This window comes from Electrona antarctica, assembly GCF_951216825.1.
Source record: "Electrona antarctica genome assembly, chromosome: 11".
Classification (NCBI taxonomy): Eukaryota; Metazoa; Chordata; class Actinopteri; order Myctophiformes; family Myctophidae; genus Electrona; species Electrona antarctica.
In genome coordinates, this window is record NC_136792.1 from 50,715,893 (window position 1) to 50,739,381 (window position 23,489).

Sequence of the window (23,489 nt, forward strand, 5' to 3'; positions counted from 1 at the left end):
ATGGTGAGCGCACTCTGCTGCTCCAATGTGTCCTCACGGGTAAGGCCCAGGGGTTGGTCTGATGGTGAGCGCACTCTGCTGCTCTAATGTGTCCTCACGGGTAAGGCCCAGGAGGCCTATGCTGCTTTAACAGTTTCAGAAAGTGGAAAATATGACATTGTTAAAAGTGCAGTATTGCGGGCATATAAATTGGTAGCGGAAGCATATCGACAACGTTTTAGGAAATTGAGTAAAAATGAAGATCAAACGTATGTTGAATTTGTGAGAGATGTTGGTCCAGTTTAACCGATGGTGTTTGGCATCAGAGGTTAAAACCTTTAAAGAGCTGTCTGACTTGATAACTCTGGAACAGTTTAAATGCTGTGTACCAGCTACTATTGCTACCTACATAAATGAGAGAAAAGTTAAAACGCCTCAGGAAGCAGCCGTGTTGGCTGATGAGTATTGTTTAACTGACAAATCATTTGGGGAGGACTGGGGTATGCATCAGACCAGTGGTCCAGGATGTAGGGCTACTGAAAAACCTGATGTGGCTCAGGGAGCTTCAGATTGTGCTCAGTTTGAGGCTGGTTCATGGAAAAAGGATGACTTTGACAATTGTCATTATTGCCACAGTAAAGGGCACTGGAAAAAGCATTGCCCTGCTATTAAAACTAAAGAAGTTGGCAGGTGCATGGTGCACACATAAAACCTGTTGCTTTGGCTGCCCCTGTCATTCCATTAAATAAAGCTGTTTATTCAGCATTTATTTCAGAGGGGTATGTGTCTCTGCTTGGTGGAAAGGCAGTTGCAGTGAACATCTTGAGAGATACAGGCGCACTACAAACATACATCCGTCAAGCCGTAATTCCATTCTCCTCAGTTTCAGACACGGGTGATTTCATGTTAATGCGAGGTATGGGGATGAAAATCAGCCCCGTCCCCTTACATAGACTGAGGTTAGTCTGTGGTTTGGTTTCTGGGGAGGTGGTGGTAGGAGTGCGTCCTGAGTTGCCGGTGGAGGGGGTTGATATAATCCTTGGCAATGATCTGGCAGGTGATAAAGTGTGGGCTGAGGCTCAATCACCTACTGTGGTTACACAGGGTCCTGTATCGCACCCTTTATGTTCACAAGGGTTGGAAACAAATTTGTCTGATTCTATGACTAAAGTGTTCCCGACTTGCACGGTAAACCACACTAAGAGTCTTAGGAAAGGGTGTGGTCAACAGCTAAAAGCTGATGGCACAACTTTTGCCATGCCTGTGCCTCTAAAGTCCATTTCCAGGACTCTCTTAGTTCAAGAACAAAGGTCTGATCCCTCTGTGAATAGCCTGTTTGACTTTGTATCTCCTGCAGGAGACATGGATCATGCTGCACAGGGCTATTTTGTGAAAAATGAAGTTATTTTGCGTAAATGGAGTGTACAGGGCGAGAATGGGGTGGTAAACCCCATTTTGCAGGTTGTGGTGCCAGCTAAATTCAGGGACATGGTGTTGAAGGCCTCCTATGATGGTGTAGCTGGGTATATGGGCTGTAGACAAATGTACAAGCAGATCCGCCAACATTTATTTTGGCCCCGGTTGAAAAGGGATGTTTGGTTTGGTTTCATTAAAACGCGCTCGTTCAATGCGAGTTGATAAATCATCCTTGAGTTGGGAAACCAGGCAAAAGTCCACAGAAATGTAATGGCTGCATGAGGCCCTATTTCATGTATTCTAGTCCGTCTTAATTTGGTTAGTTACCCTATGTTTGTGGCCTGCATCAGTCTCACCTTCTTCTCCTTCTTCGTGGGGTTTTATGGCGGTTGGCATCCAAATAGTTGCATTACCGCCCCCTTCTGATCTACAACATACGACGAATTAGACCGTTCCTCACCCAGGAGTCAGCCCAGCTCCTAATCCAGACAACAGTCTTGTCAAAACTTGACTATTGCAACTCCCTCCTTACTGGCCTACCGGCATGTGCACTTAAGCCCCTCCAACTGATCCAAAATGCCGCAGCACGCTTGGTCTTCAACCAGCCAAAATTCTCACACGTCTCCCCCCTTCTCCGCTCGCTCCATTGGCTCCCGGTCGCTGCCCGCACAGAATACAAAACTCTGATGCTGGCATTCAAAGCAACCAAAGGCATGGCCCCCCCATATCTCACAAGTATGATCGTACCCTACAAACCCTCCCGCTCACTCAGATCAGCCAACGCAGGGAAGCTGGAGGTACCTTCACTAAAAACGCCGGGACAACGCTCCACACGTCCCAAACTCTTCTCCCTTCTGGCTCCAAAACTATGGAATGCACTTCCCATTGCAGTCAGAACTGCAGCCTCACTCCCAATCTTCCGCCGTAGTCTGAAAACCCACCTCTTCAGACTCCACCATGGCCCGTAGCACTTGCCCTAGCCTAGCCCCTTAGATAGCACATTATGTAGACTTAGATAGTATTTTAAACAGACTTATAGCTTGTTATGTAGACAGCTCTAGAATTGCACTTGATGTAGTCATAGCACTTTATAGTACACATGTATAATATATTATATAGTATAGTATGTATAGTTTACATAGATACTCCACTGTTACGTTCTTAGTTTACGCATGATTCATGATAACTACTTTTTATACATGTGATGTATGCCATGCTTTTTGTTTTTGCTTAATGTAAGTCGCTCTGGATTAAGAGCGTCTGCTAAATGCCTAAATTGTAAATTGTAAATTGTGTGTGGATCAGACAAACTAAAACGTATTATATATAACTTATCACCGTCCTGTGCAAACTTAATAGTGCCCACTCCAAAGTGATCCCCCTCTACATTGTCCATTCTGTGCGCTACATCCCAGACCCTGTGGCCTGAGATGGTGTGAATTCTTCTCTCAGTACAATATCCACGTCTTCTGCAGTGACATCCAGTACATCTAGGAACCTCCTCGCCGCTTCCAGCACCATCTTAATCCGTTCCGACTTTGTTTGTATGTCAGCCGCACAGCTGCAGTCTCACCTTGCTGTCTCTCTCTCCTCTTAATATGCTCCTACACTACAGGTATCATGGTTGCAGAGGGGGGGAGGTGGTGTTTGGTGGGATGGGTCAGGTATTGGTATGGTTCATAACTGTGAAGCTAAGTTAATATTACGGAGTACCTGTTTGGTCTCCTCTCTTATGGGGGGGGGGATGTGATGACCCATCCTGTTTGTGTGATGTTACTGTTCTGATAGTGTTGTTCTCTGTCAATGTGTCGGAGGAGGGGACCAGCCTGCAGGGGTGTGCCTAGAGGAAGAGGCACACCTGACTCCAATCTGGCTAGGAGTATTTAAGCTGGCTGGTCAAGGCCTTTCTCCCTCTCACCCCTACTCAGGAAACATTGTTTGGTTTTGGTTCTTTTGAGTTAGTTTGGTCCTTAGTTAATGCACCTGCACATACACTACATTCTCACACATCCATACATGCACTACACTACTGATACAACTGACTACTCACACCCCACTCTGAAAGTAAAGTATCATTTATGTTTAATCTAGTTTCAAATAAATACATTTTGGCATTTATTTCTGTGTGTCGTCTCCCATATTTGTCATGATTTGAGTCAGGTCATGACAAAGACGGATTACTATTAGTAAAGCACATGTAACCACCGTGACACGGGTGTAGAAGGAACCACAGGACAATCACTCTCGGTTGGTTGTTTTTACTGCAAAGACACAGTTCACAGCACAAGGGTGATGAATAAAAGGCATACAGCTTTCTCTTGAGAATGCCTGTCTCTCTCAGTCCCAGCATGAACTCACTTAACAAACTGTCTGTATACACATGTAAGCAATGTTGCAGTACAAAACACTTAACAAGAAATAATTAATGAATTGAATACAACCAAAATAATAAAATAGTCAATACAACAATACAATAACAATTATGCAACTGAATACACAAATACAGTCAATAGTAATACCATTGTGCAATTGAATACACAATTACAATACACATGTACATTGGGTTGAACATACCTGCAAAGACACAGTTCACAGCACAAGGGTGATGAATAAAAGGCATACAGCTTTCTCTTGAGAATGCCTAAAATGAGATTCAGCAAAACCCTTGTCACAATTCACTTCACTTCAACGGAATGTATCAGTCTGCCTAGCGAACTTGGACTACTACTACAACTCCCATGATGCAACAGAACCTGTCACAGCAGTGACGCGCTGCACACCGCGGTCACATCAAAGCAGCATTTTGTGCACAGTGTATCGTTCGTCTTTTACAGCATGCTACAACTATAGCGAATCTTAGTTAACACAGAAATGTTTCCTTATACACAATATACATCATGAAACCTTCCATTTCGCTGCAAGAGCAAGCACAATATGTAATGTATAACTTTATTACACAGAAGACTTAAGGTCATTACACACTGGCGAATTAGCGACGCGAATTATTCGTGCGAATAATTCGCCTTTTTTTAAAACCAATTGAAGTCAATGCAAGCTTCCACATCAGTGGCGAATGTGCGAATGTGCGAAAATGCGACCGTTTTCGCTCTTTATTTGTTCGCTCCGGTGTTCGCTCCGGTGTCGAATTTTTAATTCGCGTCGCTAATTCGCCAGTGTGTAATGACCTTTAGTGTTCGCGTACCTGTCTCTCTCAGTCCCAGCATGAACTGAGAGGAAACGGTGACGTGTGCAAACCACTAGAAACGGGTGACGCCACTTTCAAGGTATTTGGTAGTACGTTTTAAACAGCGTAAACTATTGACTGTCGTGAACCATTACTACATAAGAGTGCATTAATACTGTCACGAATGCATAGTCAACCCATAAATCAAAGAAATACAATAATGAATTGAAAAAGGTGGACTCTTGTAAACAAGTGTAATGATGACCCTGATGACCTTGGGATACATCACTGAGGATACGTCCCAGGTGCACCCATGCAATGTTTTTATGCAATGATACATAAGAACACATCAACACAAACAAAAATTTGACATTGAAATGTTAACCAAATGAAATAAGAATGTTGACTCTGACTTTATCCAATATTCTGAGTTTGATTCTGGAAAGTTAGGCAAAATCTGCCATATTTTCCTATTATAATGCCTAATTTGCACATTTAAATATACAATTTCAGAAAACTTGTAATACAATACATGATTGTCTTCATGCAATTAATCAACTAGGGAAGTTTCATGGTGATCACTAGTTCTTAATTTCTTTCATCCTAAAATGTGTGATAAATATGAAAAAGCTACTCTTGTGGAAGGGTTATCATATATTAATTTACTTATATTGACCCTATAAACAATTTAATATAGGTATGGCTTTACCCACCTATTTCATAATGAAAACTTGTCCAGCTCATGGACTAACACCTGTTGTGAGCTTGTAGATCGGCTATTTAAAAAATATGGACATATCACACTTCAACAATCCAGGTATAAATGTCTTTGTTTAGATTAGCAGAACAATCTTTTAAACAACGCAGTGATAAACTCTTTCTAAGCTGGTGGTATACATACAATAGGGTCAATAGCAGCTCAGATGTGTCAGGTTCAATGGCCGCGGTTACATGCAGGCTGATCATTCCGAATAAATACTTCCGAATAAAATACATCCGAAGTAAAAAAAATTGCTGCGAGTTTACATGGGAAATGGTCATTCCGAATGAGCGTTTACAAGGAGATGTGATATAAGACATGATACATGTTAATTCCCGTGAAACTACGCCATCTGTTGGACACATAAAATATAGGCAGTTCATTCATTATGTGACTGTCTCAACAATAGGCTACAAACATTACAGACGAAAGACGATACTTTGAAATCCCATCATTTCATTCTGCTGGTTGGATAGGGGCGGGCATATATGTTTACCGTCTTTTATTCCCCACCCGCGGCGGCTCCCCTTCTCCGCTGGGAAGGTGATCATCTCGTTTGTATTTGTACTTTATTATCTACACGGCCAGGGCACGCAACACACTGATTATTATTGTATCAATAGTATACTATAGTATAGTATAGTATAGTATGTATGTATGTATGTATGTATGTATGTATGTATGTATAGTATGTATGTATAGTATGTATAGTTTACATAGATACTCCACTGTTACGTTCTTAGTCTACGCATGATTCATGATAACTACTTTTTTATATATGTGATGTATGCCATGCTTTTGTTATTGCTTAATGTAAGTCGCTCTGGATTAAGAGCGTCTGCTAAATGCCTAAATTGTAAATTGTAAATTGTAATCAAGGGTCGCTCGTTATTTTTGAGAGAGAGAGAGAGAGAGGAGAGAGGAGAGAGAGAGAGACTGTTGAACACACGCACACACACACACACACACACACTGACACACACACACACACACACACACACACACACACACACACACACCGTGTCCCATCTGTGGTCTTGTACATCGCATAACAATACACCATCGCCGCATCATTATGCCATAAAGTAGGCTACCAATTGGGTGTTTAATACTAGAATGATTGCAGCTGCTCATCAATGCAATTAAACTGCAAAGCCGTTATGTTTCATGACGTTTTGGTTGCAACTTGGAATAGGCAAGTTATAGCCTATAAAAGTTTAAAGGGATAGGATGGACATTATAGCGATAATAGCGTATTCTTGGGACTGTGTGTGTGTGTGTGTGTGTGTGTGTGAGAGAGAGAGAGAGAGATTACTGAACAGCAGACTGACAGCATTTCGTCCACTCTCCTCCGTCGTTCTGTGAGTCCCCCGATCTGCACTTAGCCTACAGTATGCATGAAGCATCCAGATACATATAGGCTGGCTATATAACCTATAGGCCTATCAAACATGTTTGAAAATTATCAGAGTGATCATCAACTCGGAACGGTTGGATCTTTGAACACTCACAGATCAGAGGGATCATCACCACTGCTGCTGCAGCCTGCTCCACGTGTTTTTGTGTGGATTTCGTGCATTTGCAAAATGCACGAAATAACGCGCTCTATGTGCAAACTCCTCGGCGCGCCTTGGATATGAGCGCCTTGGAGTTGGAGCGCCTTGGAAATGAGCATGCTCAGAAAGACCAGAATGAACTTACATCCGAAGCAGTGTATACATGAGTCCAATTTTCTTTCAATCGCATTGAACATCGGAATAATCCGGCCAGTGACATCGGAATGGTTTTTAAATCGCATCGAGCATTTTCATTCGGATTTAAGTTTTTGTAGGTGTTTACATGACAACGTTTAATAGGATTTAACTTCTATTCGGAATTAAGAGGGGTTGAAAGACCTCATGTAAACGTACCCAATGTTTTCAGTGAAATCAAGTTGTTGGAACGGAAATATAATCCATCATGTCTTTATTTTCACCAGTGTGTGCACATAATATACAGTTAATATTCACCATTGTCTGGGTTACTATGTCAGAAGCTAACCTGAGGCAGAAAGATATGATATACAAACTAGTATACTTTAAATGTGTTTACTTGTTCAACCATGTCGTGGCATCACATGTTCATATGGTGCAGCCATGGGCCTCACTCACACCTATACATCTAGCATACAACAATGTTGCATGGTAGATTGCAAAGGGTAAGTGTCATGGCCGCCCCAATGCATTTCCAATGGAAGTCACATGGTTTGACACAACATTTTTGTTGTACGGCGGCTTTCGGCTGTGTTTCGACTGCCCCCCCTCCCCCTCATACAACACAAATGTTGTGTCAAACCATGCGACTCCCGTTGGAAATTAATTGCGAGCTTGCATCGGTAAACAAGTCTCATGCATCAGCTATACAACAATCCGTTGTGCACGTGTGAGTGAAGCCTTACAAGGTCATATATGAACAGGTTTCATTACACTGTACACCAGGGGTCTGCAACCTTTCCAAATCAAGGGCCACCACGTTGTTATTTTCTAGAATAGTCAGTGTGCCACCATGTCATGTCAACATTCATTTGAATCGACACCCCATGCTTGTAAATCGGAGAGCTGATCAATGATGGGACTTTCTATTCTAGTCGCGTGTGTCTAGTGGCGAGATTTTCATGATTGGCCTCTGATTCGCCATTTTGGGCGGGAACCCCTTTTGGTGTTAGCATTATGTTATGCTTTAGCTATTGAAAAATAGCAGATCTACAAGCTCATAGCGCGCCACCGAGTGGCGCGCTACGAGCTTGTAGGTCTGCTATTTTTGAAAAATCGAAGAACGACTGACATAGAAACATAGCTTTTTCAGAAAACTGTCAGGATGTAGAAGACATTTTTAGAATCTGATCTCAGGTCAAAATGGGTTGTGGTTCTCAACCAGTGGTCCTTGAGGGGGTTCCAGGTGGTCCCCAGCTAAATGATGGAGAGTTGGTTGGTAACCGAATAGTCTCGCGTAGCCAGACAACTATTCCACAATCTCTGAATGTTATACGAGTCTGGAACTACACCTCCCAAAATCCGAGTAAGGAAGCTGACATTTCCGTTCACGAAAAAATATAATATATAATATAATTTAAATTATCTTTACATTTTATTGTTTTATTTCCTTTTATGCTAAGCAGCAAGCTATAAATGCTTAGATGATTTCTATTTATATTAGGATAAATTTGCACGACTGTACAGACAAAACGGAAGTGGGGAGGAGGCTCCACTTCCGCTTTATATTTTACTCGTGACAGCTCTTCCATTGCTCCAGACTGTATGATGGAAGCATTTGGAAATTGCGAGACGCAACAGTCTGGTAACGCGAGACTAGTAACCAAATGGACCCTAATAGAACTTTAACCCTTGAGAGTGTAAAATGAAACCAAATGGACACTCTCAAGAGTTACATTATTGTGAAACAACAGCATTACTTAAGTTAAAACTTAATTTACAAGAAAACCACACAATTAGAGAATGTAGAATAATTGTTATTTTGATCAACATTTGCCTGTTATCTCTCCTATGGTAACAACATCAATACAGCAAGTGTTGGGTCTGAGAGGCTAAATGTCATCAAATGGTCGTCCGTGGCTCAAATGCCAAATAAATGATGGTCCTTGATATGAAAAGGGTTGAAAACCACTGCTCTAAGGCAATGGGAGACTAGCCCTATATGGCCAAGACCGTGACATCTGTACAGTACGTCAGCAAGGAGAATCATTTGGATTATCGGACACACTTGGTTCCATTTGACAAGATTTGCACAAACTCTTGACATGAAATAAAGAGTTTGAGAACGAGTGCTTTACATCAGTGGTTTCCAAACTTTTTAGCTCGACACCCAAAAAGAGAGATCAGACATTTTTGCCGATGGGGGACCCAAACTTGTAGATCTACAAGCCCACAGCACGTCGCTTATAGCGTTGCGAGCTTGTAGACCGGCCTAGTTTCACTACTTGTCGCGTGACCCACAAACGGGGGTCCCGTACGAACAGGGGTCCCGTCACGCACCAGTGTTTGAGAAGCAGAGCTTTCAGAATGACGAGTACATGCCCAGCTTCCGGGCAGCCTCCGACTTCGTGGGCGTTTTCCTGTTGGGAAACGGGTAGTAGCGTTGTGCCGATGGGCTCGGAGAGGCCTGGCAGCCCCCCAAACTGGACTGCCTGGTGAGTATGGGGGGCTGGCAACCCCCTAGACTGGACTGCCTGGTTAGTGAGGGGGTCTGAGGGGCATGGCAGCCCCCTAGACTGGACTGCGTGGTTAGTGAGGGGGTCTGAGGGGCATGGCAGCCCCCTAGACCCCCTAGACTGGACTGCCTGGTTAGTGAGGGAGTCGAGAGCTTCCTGGAAGTCCTGCTGCCACCGTTCCATTGGCTGCGGTGGTTGTCTGGCACCGCCTCCACCAACGTTGCCATGGTGACGGTGGTGTTGTTGTTGTCCCGGTGCAGTGGTCCCACGGTCTGGACATTCCTGGGGAAAAGTAAATAATAATAATAATAATTAGAAGGGAATTTCTTTTTAAAAGGTCTGGAATTAGCCGACGAGACCGAAAATCTTAAAACGTTAATAACTCTTGATCTAAATCACTCCGTCCAACTCAAAGATTATGTGTTAGACGGCCCACTGCGGTCCCGTCGCTAGTCGCGGTAGAATTAATCATACCGCCCGTTGTTGTCGATCGCCTCTAGAATGTTTTGGCTACATCTAGCTGCTTCAGCCACATCCGGGATAACATCCGGTCCATCGGTAAAAGTGCTCCGCTGCTATAAATCGCTGGGCGGTATGATTTAATGGATTAAATAACCCCCGGGCGTTCGGGAAGGTTAATAATAGTGTTAACACCCCCCGAATAATATCTGGGTGGGGCATGGATTTACAACTTGCATCGTTCCAATTAGGCCAGTGCCCAACGGGCACCGCTGTAGAGGCTCCAACGGGCACCGCTCTAGTAACTATAAATGCACCAAGTCTCTGTGCGTGTGTGTGTACGTCTTTAATCCACGTAACTCGAGAACCGTTCGCCCCACCGGTGTCGAGTCCGTCGGATCGTCGGTTGTCCAGAACCAGCACAAAAGCCTCTGCCCAGGCTGAGGACAGGGCCCAAATCCAACCCTGGATCTCCATATATGGAGCTGGCCTGTTCTGATGTCACAATTTGACATCGCCCTTTATTAGCCAATTGATCACACCTGATCATCCCCCCCAACGGGCACTGTTCTAGTGGTATTCATTCTGCATTCATAGAAATCAATAAAAGACGAGAAGCCGGGTTTAGGCTCTATATACGAGAATTATCGAATCTGGCATAGATGTGTTAAAAATCATTGTTAAGGGCGGGAACCCCTTTTGGTGTTTTAAACATTGTTATAATTTAGCTATTGAAAAATAGCAGACCTACAAGATCATCACCTACAAGACCTACACGCTACGAGCGTGTAGGTCTGCTATTTTTGAAAAATCGTGAAAATGTGGCACAAATTTGGAATATATATTTTATCAGAACGAACGTTTTTTGCTTCTGGGGGGTCACTGGAACAACATATTTTCAGATGGGGGGGTCGGCGGCCAAATACATATAATATTTGGGGTTCTTGACATGAAATATTGAGCACCACTGATATAGAAACATAGGTATTTCAGAAAACTGGAGGATTTAGAAGACATTTTTTTAAATTTCGACGTCAGGCCTAAATGGGTTAAAACAGTGCGTGAGCCCTGCCTGTCCTCCTGCGCGCCGTGGCTCTCCGTCTCCGTCTCGCCGTGGGTCTCCGTAGAGCTGCAGACGGAGGAACCGTCACCACCGGAGGAGTCTTTAGAACCTTCAGGAGGAGAACCGCTAGAGGAACCGTCCCTGGAGACGCTCACAGAGCTGTCCGTCTCCTCCATCTCCTCCTCTTCTCTGGAGGCGTAGCGGGGGAACGTGGAGGGTGCTGGCTGTAGTTGTGGAGAACCGCTGAGAGTACCTTCTAGTGAAACGTCCACCGAAGGCACTCTGGAAGCATAACGTTGTTAGAGTTGACTATAGAACTACCTGTAGGGTGACCACATCCATGTTCATTTGAGGGACGGAAGTGTCACTTACTGTATGTGGGAAGAAATAGCCCTGTACAAAAAAACAAAACAAAAAATACAACACTAAAACTAATAAAAGCCCCAAAACTAAGCCATAAAAAAAATAACTGAAATGGAAAGACAAACAAAGAAAGTCGAAACAAAATGCAACCTACGGTGAAACACAATTAAGCATACGGAGCGTTCGGATATGCGCACCAGGAGTGTGCAGTTATTTTGAGTGCACTGGGCTGTGACGTCATAGAGCGCGCTGAGCGTGGCCGAGTGTAATAATGAAGATCAAAGGAACAGTTTTGCCCCCCCCCCCCCCCCCCCCCGAGGAGCGCTCGAGACACTGCAGTGATGCACTCACACTGGACAACCCCAACTTCTGAGTAGGGTGGGTCAGTCGGCACAGCGCACAAGATTTTTTTAACGACAATGCACAGAGTGCACTGAATTAACTAATGACATGCAGGGCACACCAGTGCGAATTCGCTCAAGTGCGAATTTCTGAACGCACCACTAATGAAACGTGTACAGCTCTGCTAACCTGGAGAGGTGTGTGGGATGGTGCTCACTGGAACCTTCTGGAGAACCTCGAGGAGAACCATCACTTGGTTCTGTTGCCTAAAAAAAAAAAGTTAAATCACAGATTTTAGAAGCTGTGGTAAAATGGTAAATGGTAAATGGTGCATTTATATAGCGCCTTTATCCAAGGCGCTTTACATAGATTGTGCATTACATTCACCCATTCACACACACATTCATACACCGATTGCGGCGGAAGCCATGCAAGGTACCAACCAGCACATCGGGAGCAATTTGGGGTTCAGTGTCTTGCCCAAGGACACTTCGACATGTAGACAGGAGGAGCCGGGATTCGAACCGCCGACCCATGGATCATTGGACGACCTGCTCTACCTCTTGAGCCACAGTCGCCTGTGGCAAGACAGCACAGATACTCATTTAATTACTTAAATAATTTATTTATGCTGTGACCAGTTTTTTAACAAGGTGTGTAACTCTGAGAGTGTAACACATGGAACCAAATGGACCCTTACAGGTCTGTAACTCTGAGAGTGTAACACATGGAACCAAATGGACCCTTACAGGTCTGTAACTCTGAGAGTGTAACACATGGAACCAAATGGACCCTTACAGGTCTGTAACTCTGAGAGTGTAACACATGGAACCAAATGGACCCTTACAGGTCTGTAACTCTGAGAGTGTAACACATGGAACCAAATGGACCCTTACAGGTCTGTAACTCTGAGAGTGTAACACATGGAACCAAATGGACCCTTACAGGTCTGTAACTCTGAGAGTGTAACACATGGAACCAAATGGACCCTTACAGGTCTGTAACTCTGAGAGTGTAACACATGGAACCAAATGGACTCTTACAGGTCTGTAACTCTGAGAGTGTAACACATGGAACCAAATGGACCCTTACAGGTATGTATCTCTGAGAGTGTAACAAATAGAACCAAATGGACCCTTACAGGTCTGTATCTCTGAGAGTGTATACAAACCATTTGGTTTGTACACTCTCAGAGTATCGGGGAAGTTCCTTGAAATCACAACGTTTGACGACCACTGTTCTAGACAAGTCTGAAATCAAAATCAAATCAAATTGAATCAGATGACATCACCTTGGAGGCGTCGCAGATGTCATCTCCCGCGACGCTGTGCACCGAGCGAACAGCAGAAACATCTGAGAAGGAAACGGAGGAGCGTCTGACCGCTGCCCCCTGCGGGGAGGAGCCGGTAGTGTCTGAGAGGGATGAGGCAGGCCTGTTGGACGACACATACAATTTAAGATTATAGTCATCAGTCATCAGACGCTATTAAGATTATAGTCATTTATCGCTATTAATCCAGAGCGACTTTACATTAAGCAAGAACAACACATGGTAATACATCAAATGCATAGAATATAGTCATCTGGGATCACAAGACAGTAGGACAGCTGAGAGACAGACAGCATAGGAGAGACAGACAGTAGGACAGCTGAGAGAAAGACAGCGTAGGAGAGACAGACAGTAGGACAGCTGAGAGACAGACAGTGTAGGAGAGACAGACAGTAGGACAGCTGAGAGACAGACAGCGTAGGAGAGACAGACAGTAGGACAGCTGAGAGACAGACAGCGTAGGAGAGACAGACAGTAGGACAGCTGAGAGGGAGACAGCGTAGGAGAGACAGACAGTAGGACAGCTGAGAGGGAGACAGTGTAGGAGAGACAGACAGTAGGACAGCTGAGAGGGAGACAGTAGGACAGCTGAGAGACAGACAGTGTAGGAGAGACAGACAGTAGGACAGCTGAGAGACAGACAGCGTAGGAGAGACAGACAGTAGGACAGCTGAGAGGGAGACAGTAGGACAGCTGAGAGACAGACAGTGTAGGAGAGACAGACAGTAGGACAGCTGAGAGACAGACAGTAGGACAGCTGAGAGACAGACAGTGTAGGAGAGACAGACAGTAGGACAGCTGAGAGACAGACAGCGTAGGAGAGACAGACAGTAGGACAGCTGAGAGACAGACAGCGTAGGAGAGACAGACAGTAGGACAGCTGAGAGACAGACAGCGTAGGAGAGACAGACAGTAGGACAGCTGAGAGACAGACAGTAGGACAGCTGAGAGGGAGACAGCGTAGGAGAGACAGACAGTAGGACAGCTGAGAGACAGACAGCGTAGGAGAGACAGACAGTAGGACAGCTGAGAGACAGACAGCGTAGGAGAGACAGACAGTAGGACAGCTGAGAGACAGACAGTAGGACAGCTGAGAGGGAGACAGCGTAGGAGAGACAGACAGTAGGACAGCTGAGAGACAGACAGCGTAGGAGAGACAGACAGTAGGACAGCTGAGAGACAGACAGTAGGACAGCTGAGAGACAGACAGCGTAGGAGAGACAGACAGTAGGACAGCTGAGAGACAGACAGTGTAGGAGAGACAGACAGTAGGACAGCTGAGAGACAGACAGCGTAGGAGAGACAGACAGTAGGACAGCTGAGAGACAGACAGTAGGACAGCTGAGAGGGAGACAGCGTAGGAGAGACAGACAGTAGGACAGCTGAGACAGCCAACTAACCAGGAGCATGTGGGGAAACTAGTGAAGCTTGTGCCAGTTGCAGGGGGGACAGCTTTGAGCGAAACACCTCCTCCAACATGAAGGCAGGCCCGTCGGTGTATCCCTGGGGATGTATAGCGGTGCAAACGTTAATTCAACCAATCAATTTAATCCATTCTTCAAAAAAACAAAAAACAAAACATTATAGGCAAGAAGTTTCACACACAAAAAATCAAATCAAACATGGCATAACCGTATCCAGCCTTCACCTTTTTTTCACCACTGTTGCGCAGCCACACACACACACACACACACACACACACACACACACACACACACACACACACACACACACACACACACACACACACACACACACACACACACACACACACACACACACACACACACACACACACACACACACACACACACACACACAAAAAAAGAAAAAAAAAGAAGACAAATCTAAAGCCTCAAAAATGGAGCGAACGAAATATTCTTTATATAAAAAGTTGACAGATAAACTTTTTGATAGATATAGTGGCCGGCAGCTGCAGCGTCCAGCCCCGCCCTACCTAGATGAGTGCCAGGGGTCAGAGAGGTCAGCCCCGCCCCCTACCTAGGAGAGTGTACCAGAGGTCAGCCCCGCCCCCTACCTAGATGAGTGCCAGGGGTCGGAGGTCAGCCCCGCACTGCCCTACCTAGGTGAGTGTGCCAGGGGTCAGAGAGGTCAGCCCCACCCCCTACCTAGGGGAGTGTACCAAAGGTCAGATGTCAGCCCCGCCCCCCTACCTAGGTGAGTGTGCCAGGGGTCGGAGGTCAGCGGGGGGGTGCCGCAGGGGGTGGGGCCGCCAGCAGGGGGTTCCCATGGCAACGGTAGACCCTGGGCCACGGAGACGATGTTGGCCGCTTCGCACAACTCCTGGGACACTGTCGACAACAATAACACACAACATTACACAACATTACAATCACACAACAAATGAGACACTGTTGACAACAACAGTAGGCCTACAACACACACCAATAATAGAACATTATACAGACTGTCACACAGCATTACAACCACACACAACAATACACAACACACAACAATAATACAACAACATACTATCACACAACTCCTGTTGACACAAGAACAATGCAACATCACAGACACTGTTGACACAAGAACAATGCAACATCACAGACACTGTTGACACAAGAACAATGCAACATCACAGACACTGTTGACACAAGAACAATGCAACATCACAGACACTGTTGACACAAGAACAATGCAACATCACAGACACTGTTGACACAAGAACAATGCAACATCACAGACACTGTTGACACAAGAACAATGCAACATCACAGACACTGTTGACACAAGAACAATGCAACATCACAGACACTGTTGACACAAGAACAATGCAACATCACAGACACTGTTGACACAAGAACAATGCAACATATATTATAAATATCTCTGCTGTCTGGAAGAAACCACCTAACTCCAAAATGTTTTTTTTTTTCAAGAAATGAAAATTAAAAACATCCAGCTCAAGTGGAGTTAGGAGGTTTTTGTCGAAGCGCTTTTTATTGTACTTTTCATTTTCTTTAACCAACACACAGACGTAAAGGCTGTTCAGTACCAACAGGGAAAAAAATCAAAAACCTCAAAAATGGAGCCGGACATATCCCGAGAGACTGAAACAAGCAACAATACAACACATACTGTCACTATCACACTATAGGCCTAATACAATTATTACAGAATCGCAATTATTTGAGATAATCGCAATTATGTTTTGCATAATCGAGCAGTTGAGACGAATAACAGTCTAGGTCCACACTAATTATCCATAATGTATAAATTATAGATAAGGGTTCAGATCAGATAAGGCTTTTCAGGGTGGGGTCAGAATAAATGATGGACTTAGAGTTAGACTGTTATTCGTGTCAACTGCTATTGCTTCCATGTTGGAAAAATGTCAACACAATACATTTTTAAGTGGTGCAAACCACTTCCTTAAGTGACTATGTTAAGTGGTGCAAACCACTTCATTAAGTGACTATGTTAAGTGGTGCAAACCACTTCGTTAAGTGACTATGTGTGTGGGTAGCTGCCTGGCTGGCTGCCTGGGTATGAGCACGAAAACAGCATGGTTGTTTTTCACCACCTGTGTGCAACCTAACACACACACACACGCACATATTAACTGTATATATGGTGATTTCAGGTGTGCCAGTAGATTACAGTGACAGTACAGTACAGTACAGTACAGTAGAAGGTACATTAGAGGGACCCCCACACGATAACTCTGTCATTTCTCAACCGTTTCGGACGCGGGGCGGCTCGCCGGAATCGGGCCGGCACCCTGGGTGCGTTCCTGTGGGTCTGGAACTCCCCCCTCCCCCGGGGACCCCCACACGGAGTTGCACCACTTTTTTTTGTTTAAATAGCAGAAATAGCAGATCTACAAGCTTACAACACGTCACGATCAACCATTTCCACCATTTTGTTTTTGAAAGAAAAGATTACGCATCAGTGAATTCTTTGTATACATTTAGGTTTTTAGTCATATCTGCACCCTGTGCAGTTTGTGATTACTACTATAGGCCTAAAAGGGAAACAGAAACACGCATTGTAGCGTTCCAGTATTCAGAGTGTGTGTGTGTGTGTGTGTGTGTGTGTGAGAGAGAGGAGAGTACAGCGGCGTGCACAGAGGCACCGACGTGCCTTAGGACCACCGAACTCCACTGGTGCCTTCCCCTATAGCTGCCCCTCCTGTGACAAAGGCTTCACTCAGATGTGCACAACAGATTGTTGTATAGCTGATGCATCAGACTTGTTTACTGATGCAAGCTCGCAATTCATTTCCAATGGGAGTCACATGGTTTGACACAACATTTTTGTTGTATGAGGGGGAGGGGGGCAGTCGAAACACAGCCGAAAGCCGTACAACACAAATGTTGTGTCAAACCATGTGACTTCCATTGGAAATGCATTGGGGCGGCCATGACACTTACCCTTTGTTTACATCTAGCATCCAACAATGTTGTATGCTAGATGTGAAGGTGTGAGTGAGGCCTTCCCCTGCCCCTCCTGTGACAAAGTCTGTGGATCACACGTCGGTCTGAATAGTACCTGGCTATGCACATGACACAACGATAATCATGAGGAGAAACGTCATCGTCGACATCGACGGACTGCCATAAGCAATATAGCATAGCCCTGTGTCACACATCTGTCTGAGACACTGTTGACGAATCAACAATATAGAAACATAACAAATACTGTATACCATTATAACACCACCATATTATAATAGGCCTGTCAGTATAGGCATGAAAACAATCCACTCAAGTCACCTTACGATTCGAATTACAATGTGATGTTTCACTAGTTGATTTTTAAATCGCTGTGTTGTTATGTGTCCTCACTGTTCTGCCTGATTCGCTGCCCTTTTTTAGCTATTATTTTAATGTTGTTTTATGCTGTTGCTTGCATTTATTTTTCTTCACTGTTCTGTAAAGCACTTTGAGCTGCATTTCATGTCATGAAAGGTTATTATTAATTGACACACATGTGATTGTGGTTTTTAACATTTTGAACTTTGGAACCTATACAAATAAAAAGTCACATTTCTGGTTCCGTTTTAGGTTTCCTAAACAACAGATCTACAGGGCAGATAATATTACAACTAAATGACAACACAGCTAACAGGGAACTTGTATATCCACATTTTTTGATTTAATATGTTTTTGTTAATGTAATGAATTACAAAATGTTTCCATGTGGAAACAATTACAGGAAAAAGAATTGTGATTACCTCTAATAATTGCAACTTGTAGGCCTATACTAAAAAAATGGTACAGTGGCCCCTGTGTGTGTGCGTGTGTGTGTGTGTGTGTGTGTGTGTGTGTGTGTGTGTGTGTGTGTGTGTGTGTGTGTGTGTGTGTGTGTGTGTGTGTGTGTGTGTGTGTGTGTAATCCATGCAGGAAGTTAATTATAATAAAATCATTCTCATTCATCATCGTCTACAAGCTTGTAGATCAGCTATTTTCACTTTAGAAATGTTCAGTTATTATTATTGTTTATGTATTAAATGTTTGGGGGTAAAATAGTAAATACCCTAAATTTAAATTTGGCAATGAACTGATATTAAAAAGAAGATTTTTTTTTATTTTTTTTTACTTAGCCTAAGGCTACTTTGTCCACAGCACTGAATTCCAGTTAGTTCAGAATAACAGTGTGTGTGTGTGTGTGTGTGTGTGTGCGTGCGTGCGTCACACCAGGAAGTTAACAAAACAAATCCATGAACGGTCTGCATGGTGGCATGAATAAATAAATAAAATAATGGACATTATTGTATTTTCTGACCCCCCCCCCCCCCCCAAAATAAATGATTCTACACAAAAGGTGGAGTTCTGAGAGCATTAGAATTCCCACCGCGGAGAAAAAAAGGCTTTCCAAGTTCAACGACCTAGAATGTCCAAAATTGACCACGGTTCGTTTTGTTTGGGTGAGTAGCCTAGTAGCGAAATAACATCATTGTTGTATTGTAACTAACTAGAATTTCGCGGGCCTTCGGCCCGCTCATCCTAACGCGATGCGTCGCAAATGGGAAGAAGGCAATGGCAACCCATGATGTTTTCATTTATGCATTTGCTTGGAAAGCGCAAAGTTGCCAAGCTGGCTGAGTGGCCCTGTTTGGTTTTGTGTATGTGCGTATGAAAGCGAGCATGGCGAGGCGCAGGAACAGTATACTGTACTGTACTGTACTGTAAGTCTTTGTACTGTACTGTAGTCATGTGTACTGTACTGTACTGTTCTCTGTACTGTTGTATTAGTGTTTTTTTATTATTATTATTATTACATGGATTAATATTCAGATGTACTGTACTGTACTGTTCTCTGTGCTGTTGATATTATAGTTAGTAGTGTTGTGTTATTATTTATTATTATTATTATTATTACATTGGTTAATATTCTGATGTGAGCTTTCTTTCTGTACTGTACTGTACTCATGTGTACTGTAGTGTTCGCTGTATTGTTGATGTTATTGTTGTTATTAGTGTAGTGTTGTTATTTATTATTATTATTATGATTGAAAGAGCATGGCAAGGCGCAGGAACAGTATACTGTACTGTACTGTACTCATGTGTACTGTACTGTTCTCTGTACTGTTGTTAGTGTTGTGTGCTTATTTATTGTTATTATTATTATTACATGGATTAATATTCTGATGTACTGTACTGTTCTCTGTACTGTTGATATTATAGTTATTAGTGTTGTGTTATTATGTTTTATTATTATTATTATTATTACATGGATTAATATTCTGATGTGAGCTTTCTTTCTGTACTGTACTCGTGTACTGTACTGTTCTGTGCTGTTATGATTAGTGTAGTGTTGTAATTGTGTATTATTATTATTATTATTAGCGTTTTGTGGCGTGTGTGTGTGTGTGTGTGTGTGCCATTTCAGCTGCATCGCGAGGCGATCCAAAATCCCCCCCCCCCCCCCCGCGCACGCACGCACGCACGCACACACACTGTACGTAGCTGTTTGTTGTTGCAGCGCGCGCGTGTGCGTGTAGTGTTGTTGTTGGTATCCATATATGCGCCTGGGTTTGTCCCGCTTGTACCACGCCAGGTGTCGACGCGGTCGTGTTAGCATTATGGTAAGTGTCCAAGTTAGAATCAGAGTGTGCGCTGTGTAGTTCTTCTTCTTCTAGTAAACAGAAGCCGTGTGTGTGTCACACCAAAAGTGGTGACCTATAGAATCCTGTACATAGAAGCATCACGCAATCGTCTCCCTCCCTGTGTGGGTCACGTGGTGGGCTGTGAGCCAATGGGAGAGGGAATGTAGTGTTGCCAGGTCCGCGTATTGTAAGCGAGTGGTAGTGTGTGTAAGTAGCGTGTTGAATGGCATTTTTTTTGTGCTTGTTTTCATAGACGTGGCAAGAAATTAGGCGGGGGTGTCGGTGCTTGTGGCGTGTTTGTGTTTATTATTGATATTGATGTTGTTTGCGAGTGTGGACGGGAGCCGGCTGTAGTGGCAGTGCGATGACAGTTTTTACGCGGCTGGTGTCGAGTGTGGCCGTGCGGCGCGACATGAGGAGATAGGGAACCAACGACGCGGAGGGTAAGTGTGTGACGTGTTAGTGTGTTGTTGCAGTGTGTGTTGCAGCGTGTTGCAGCGTGTCAGTGACGTAGTAGCTGGTGCCTTTTGTTCCTGTGCGTGCGCTTGGGCACATGTTTTCAAATGTATAATAGATAGTTCAGTCTGGGATGGTTGAAATTAAACCCACAGTTTCTTACAGAGCGGCAGGTTTTAGAGCAAGTTGTGCTCAAACTTATAAATGTCAGTAGCCTATACATATATGACAGTGTTACAAATGGAACCAAATGGACCCGTACTGCCTTTCACCTCACCAGTAAAGCCCGTATTTCTCCGAAAATACATGTACAACATATGAAGGTGATTTACCCGATAGCCCGGAATGTTAACTCTGCGTTCGGAATATTTTCGCACCGTATTATTCCGTCTTTTTCAATAGATGTGCGTTTTAATCCCATCGGCAGCAGAACGACATCGTTTCCAAGTCGTTTACATGGAGTGTAATACCGGCTCTCACCTGAAGCGCCCCACCGCTACTGGCCATTATGAACACACAGGGAACTTGGCACAGCATCCGACACAGACGGGATTAATCAGATTAAAACACTTATTTACATACATACAGTCGAGCTGACATCCGAGGCTACCGGCTCAGCACTTTACATGTTTGTTTTGTCCGTGTACGTTAGAAGTACGGGCTCTACGCGCGGACCTCCAGTCGCTATTAGGGGGTTAGAGACCGAGACTCACCTTGTCTGAACATCAGCACTCTGGTCTCGGTTCTCTGCTGGTCTCTGGTCAAGCGGTACTGCTCCCTCAGAACCTCGATGTCCATGTTGTTCTGCTTGCGGTTCTGCTGGGGTTCTGCTGCTGGGTCTGGGTCTTCTAGGAGGTCCGCAGGAGGAGGCTGCTGTAGTTTTGATGTTCTGGAGGAGGAAGTGTTCCTCACCAGACATGTAGAGTCCTCCCCAGCAGTCCCACTGGCACACAGCCAAGAGGAACAACCAGGCACAAAGCAGCAAGAACACGAGGACATAATGATATCCTGTTGTTGGTTCACGCCACGGTGCGCACACACACACACGCACAAACACACACACACACACACACACACACACACACACACACACACACACGCTGGTTGCATTCTTGATTGGCGAACAACAAAAAGATTTCATGTTGCAGCTAGCTGGCAAATGGTGGGGGTTATTTTTTCATTATTATTATTGTTATTATATTATATATAATAACAATTTTATATATATATATATATATATATATATATATATATATACAATGTAAAAAGTAAAGGATATTATGTGGATAGTGTACGGCCGGGTGTGTGTGTGTGTGTGTGTGTGTGTGTGTGTGTGTGTGTGTGTGTGTGTGTGTGTGTGTGTGTATCACTCATTCTTGAGATATTAAAGGGACAAAACTTTTTTCAAATCAGATTTTTTTTTAAAGAATGGATGTATTTGTAGACCCAGGTCTCAACTACCAGTCTTGAGAAGGAACATGGATGTATTTTTAGACACAGGTCTCAACTACCAATCTTGAGAAGGAACAGGTTTTTCGCATAACATTTCTTTCTAAAATGGGACATTTATGCACTTAATAACTGATTCATGTCAACTCCGTCAGACACACTCAAATCGATTTTATTTTAATTTGATAATTTCAACAATACTATAAAGTCCTCAGTTATCTTATAATTGCTTTCAGTAGTCAAGTTAAGTAATACAATTCATTTAATATTGTTTTATTCCAATATCACACTATTATGAAATATCCCATTTCTCAAATCCTTTATTTGCAAACTTTACTTTCAATATTATTACAGTACATAAAAACCATGTAAAAAAAAAAAAAAGCATCATTACGTAGTATTTCAGTTGGTGTTTCAATACATAAGCACAAAATATTTGACATCGAATCATCTATTTCTTTGGAAATTAACAAAAACATCATGTGACCAACGTCAGTTGACAAGTTGAACTGATTTAGGTTCTAGACTACCTAGGATCTTGATTCTGGTAACTAATCCCACATTTTCAAGGATGAGGAATACAGTGGTACTATTTAGATTTGCCCTGTGACCATGGCAGCCATTTTTTCAAAATGGCCGCCACCAGCTGCTGTTATTTTACAATAACTCAAGTTCTACACCACCTAGGATCTTGATTCTGGTGATTAATCATACATTTTCAAGGATGCGGTACTATTTAGATTTGTCCTGTGACCATGGTAGACATTTTTCAAAATGGCCGCCAACTTTCTGTTATTTCCCAATAACTCAAGTTCTACGTACACCACCTAGGATCTTGATTCTGGTGACTAATACTACATTTTCAAGGATGGGAAATACAGTACTACTATTTAGATTTATCCTGTGACAATGGCAGCCATTTTCAAAAATGGCGGACCTGCTATTATTTTACCAATTAGTTAGGGAATATTATCATAATAATGTCAAATCTGGGAATACATTTCTTACCAAGAATGTTCTAAATTTCATTATGCTTTAAGTAGCATGTGGCATGTCAAACTAGGGGTTTTTCATGATTCTGAATCCATTCCAAGCATTAGTTTTGCACAAAAACACTCCTTGGGCTAAACACGGCCATAGCCATCATCACAGATGTGATGAGGTCAGCACATTTGGGCAAGTGGCTATGGCCAAACTAGGGGGTCTATGGCCAAACTAGGGGTCAAACTCCTTGGGCTAAATTCAGCCATATCCACTTGCCCAAATGTGCCCAAATGTGCTGACCTCATCACATTTGTTTTCAGCCCAAGGAGTGTTTTTTGTGCAAAACTAATGCTTGGAATGCATTCAGAATCATGAAAACCCCCTAGTTTGACATGTCACATGCTACTTAAAGCATAATGAAC

The 23,489-nt window shown here is 43.6% G+C and overlaps 1 protein-coding gene and 1 long non-coding RNA gene across 3 annotated transcripts in view; both read right to left on the minus strand.

Moving 5' to 3' along the window:
* Nucleotides 1-7,288: 7,288 nt before the first annotated feature.
* Nucleotides 7,289-21,663, minus strand: LOC306932839 (uncharacterized protein). 2 transcript variants are annotated; one of them, XM_079514782.1, is made up of 7 exons: nt 21,348-21,663; nt 15,278-15,415; nt 14,504-14,606; nt 13,065-13,206; nt 11,963-12,039; nt 11,078-11,350; nt 7,289-9,828 (listed from the first exon to the last, which is right to left on the minus strand). In XM_079514782.1, the coding sequence occupies exons 1-7, from the start codon at nt 21,631-21,633 to the stop codon at nt 9,393-9,395; spliced, it is 1,455 nt and encodes a 484-aa protein (XP_079370908.1). In that variant the 5' UTR covers nt 21,634-21,663; the 3' UTR covers nt 7,289-9,392. The 2 variants fall into 2 exon arrangements, with proteins under 2 accessions (XP_079370908.1, XP_079370909.1); XM_079514783.1 differs by lacking the exon at nt 11,078-11,350.
* The window catches only part of LOC306932850, a 520,149-nt gene continuing 503,948 nt past the window's right edge, over nt 7,289-23,489 (minus strand). The window contains exon 2 of the long non-coding RNA XR_013791172.1: nt 7,289-7,491. This is a non-coding gene — a long non-coding RNA (uncharacterized lncRNA). The remainder of the gene's footprint in view (nt 7,492-23,489) is intronic.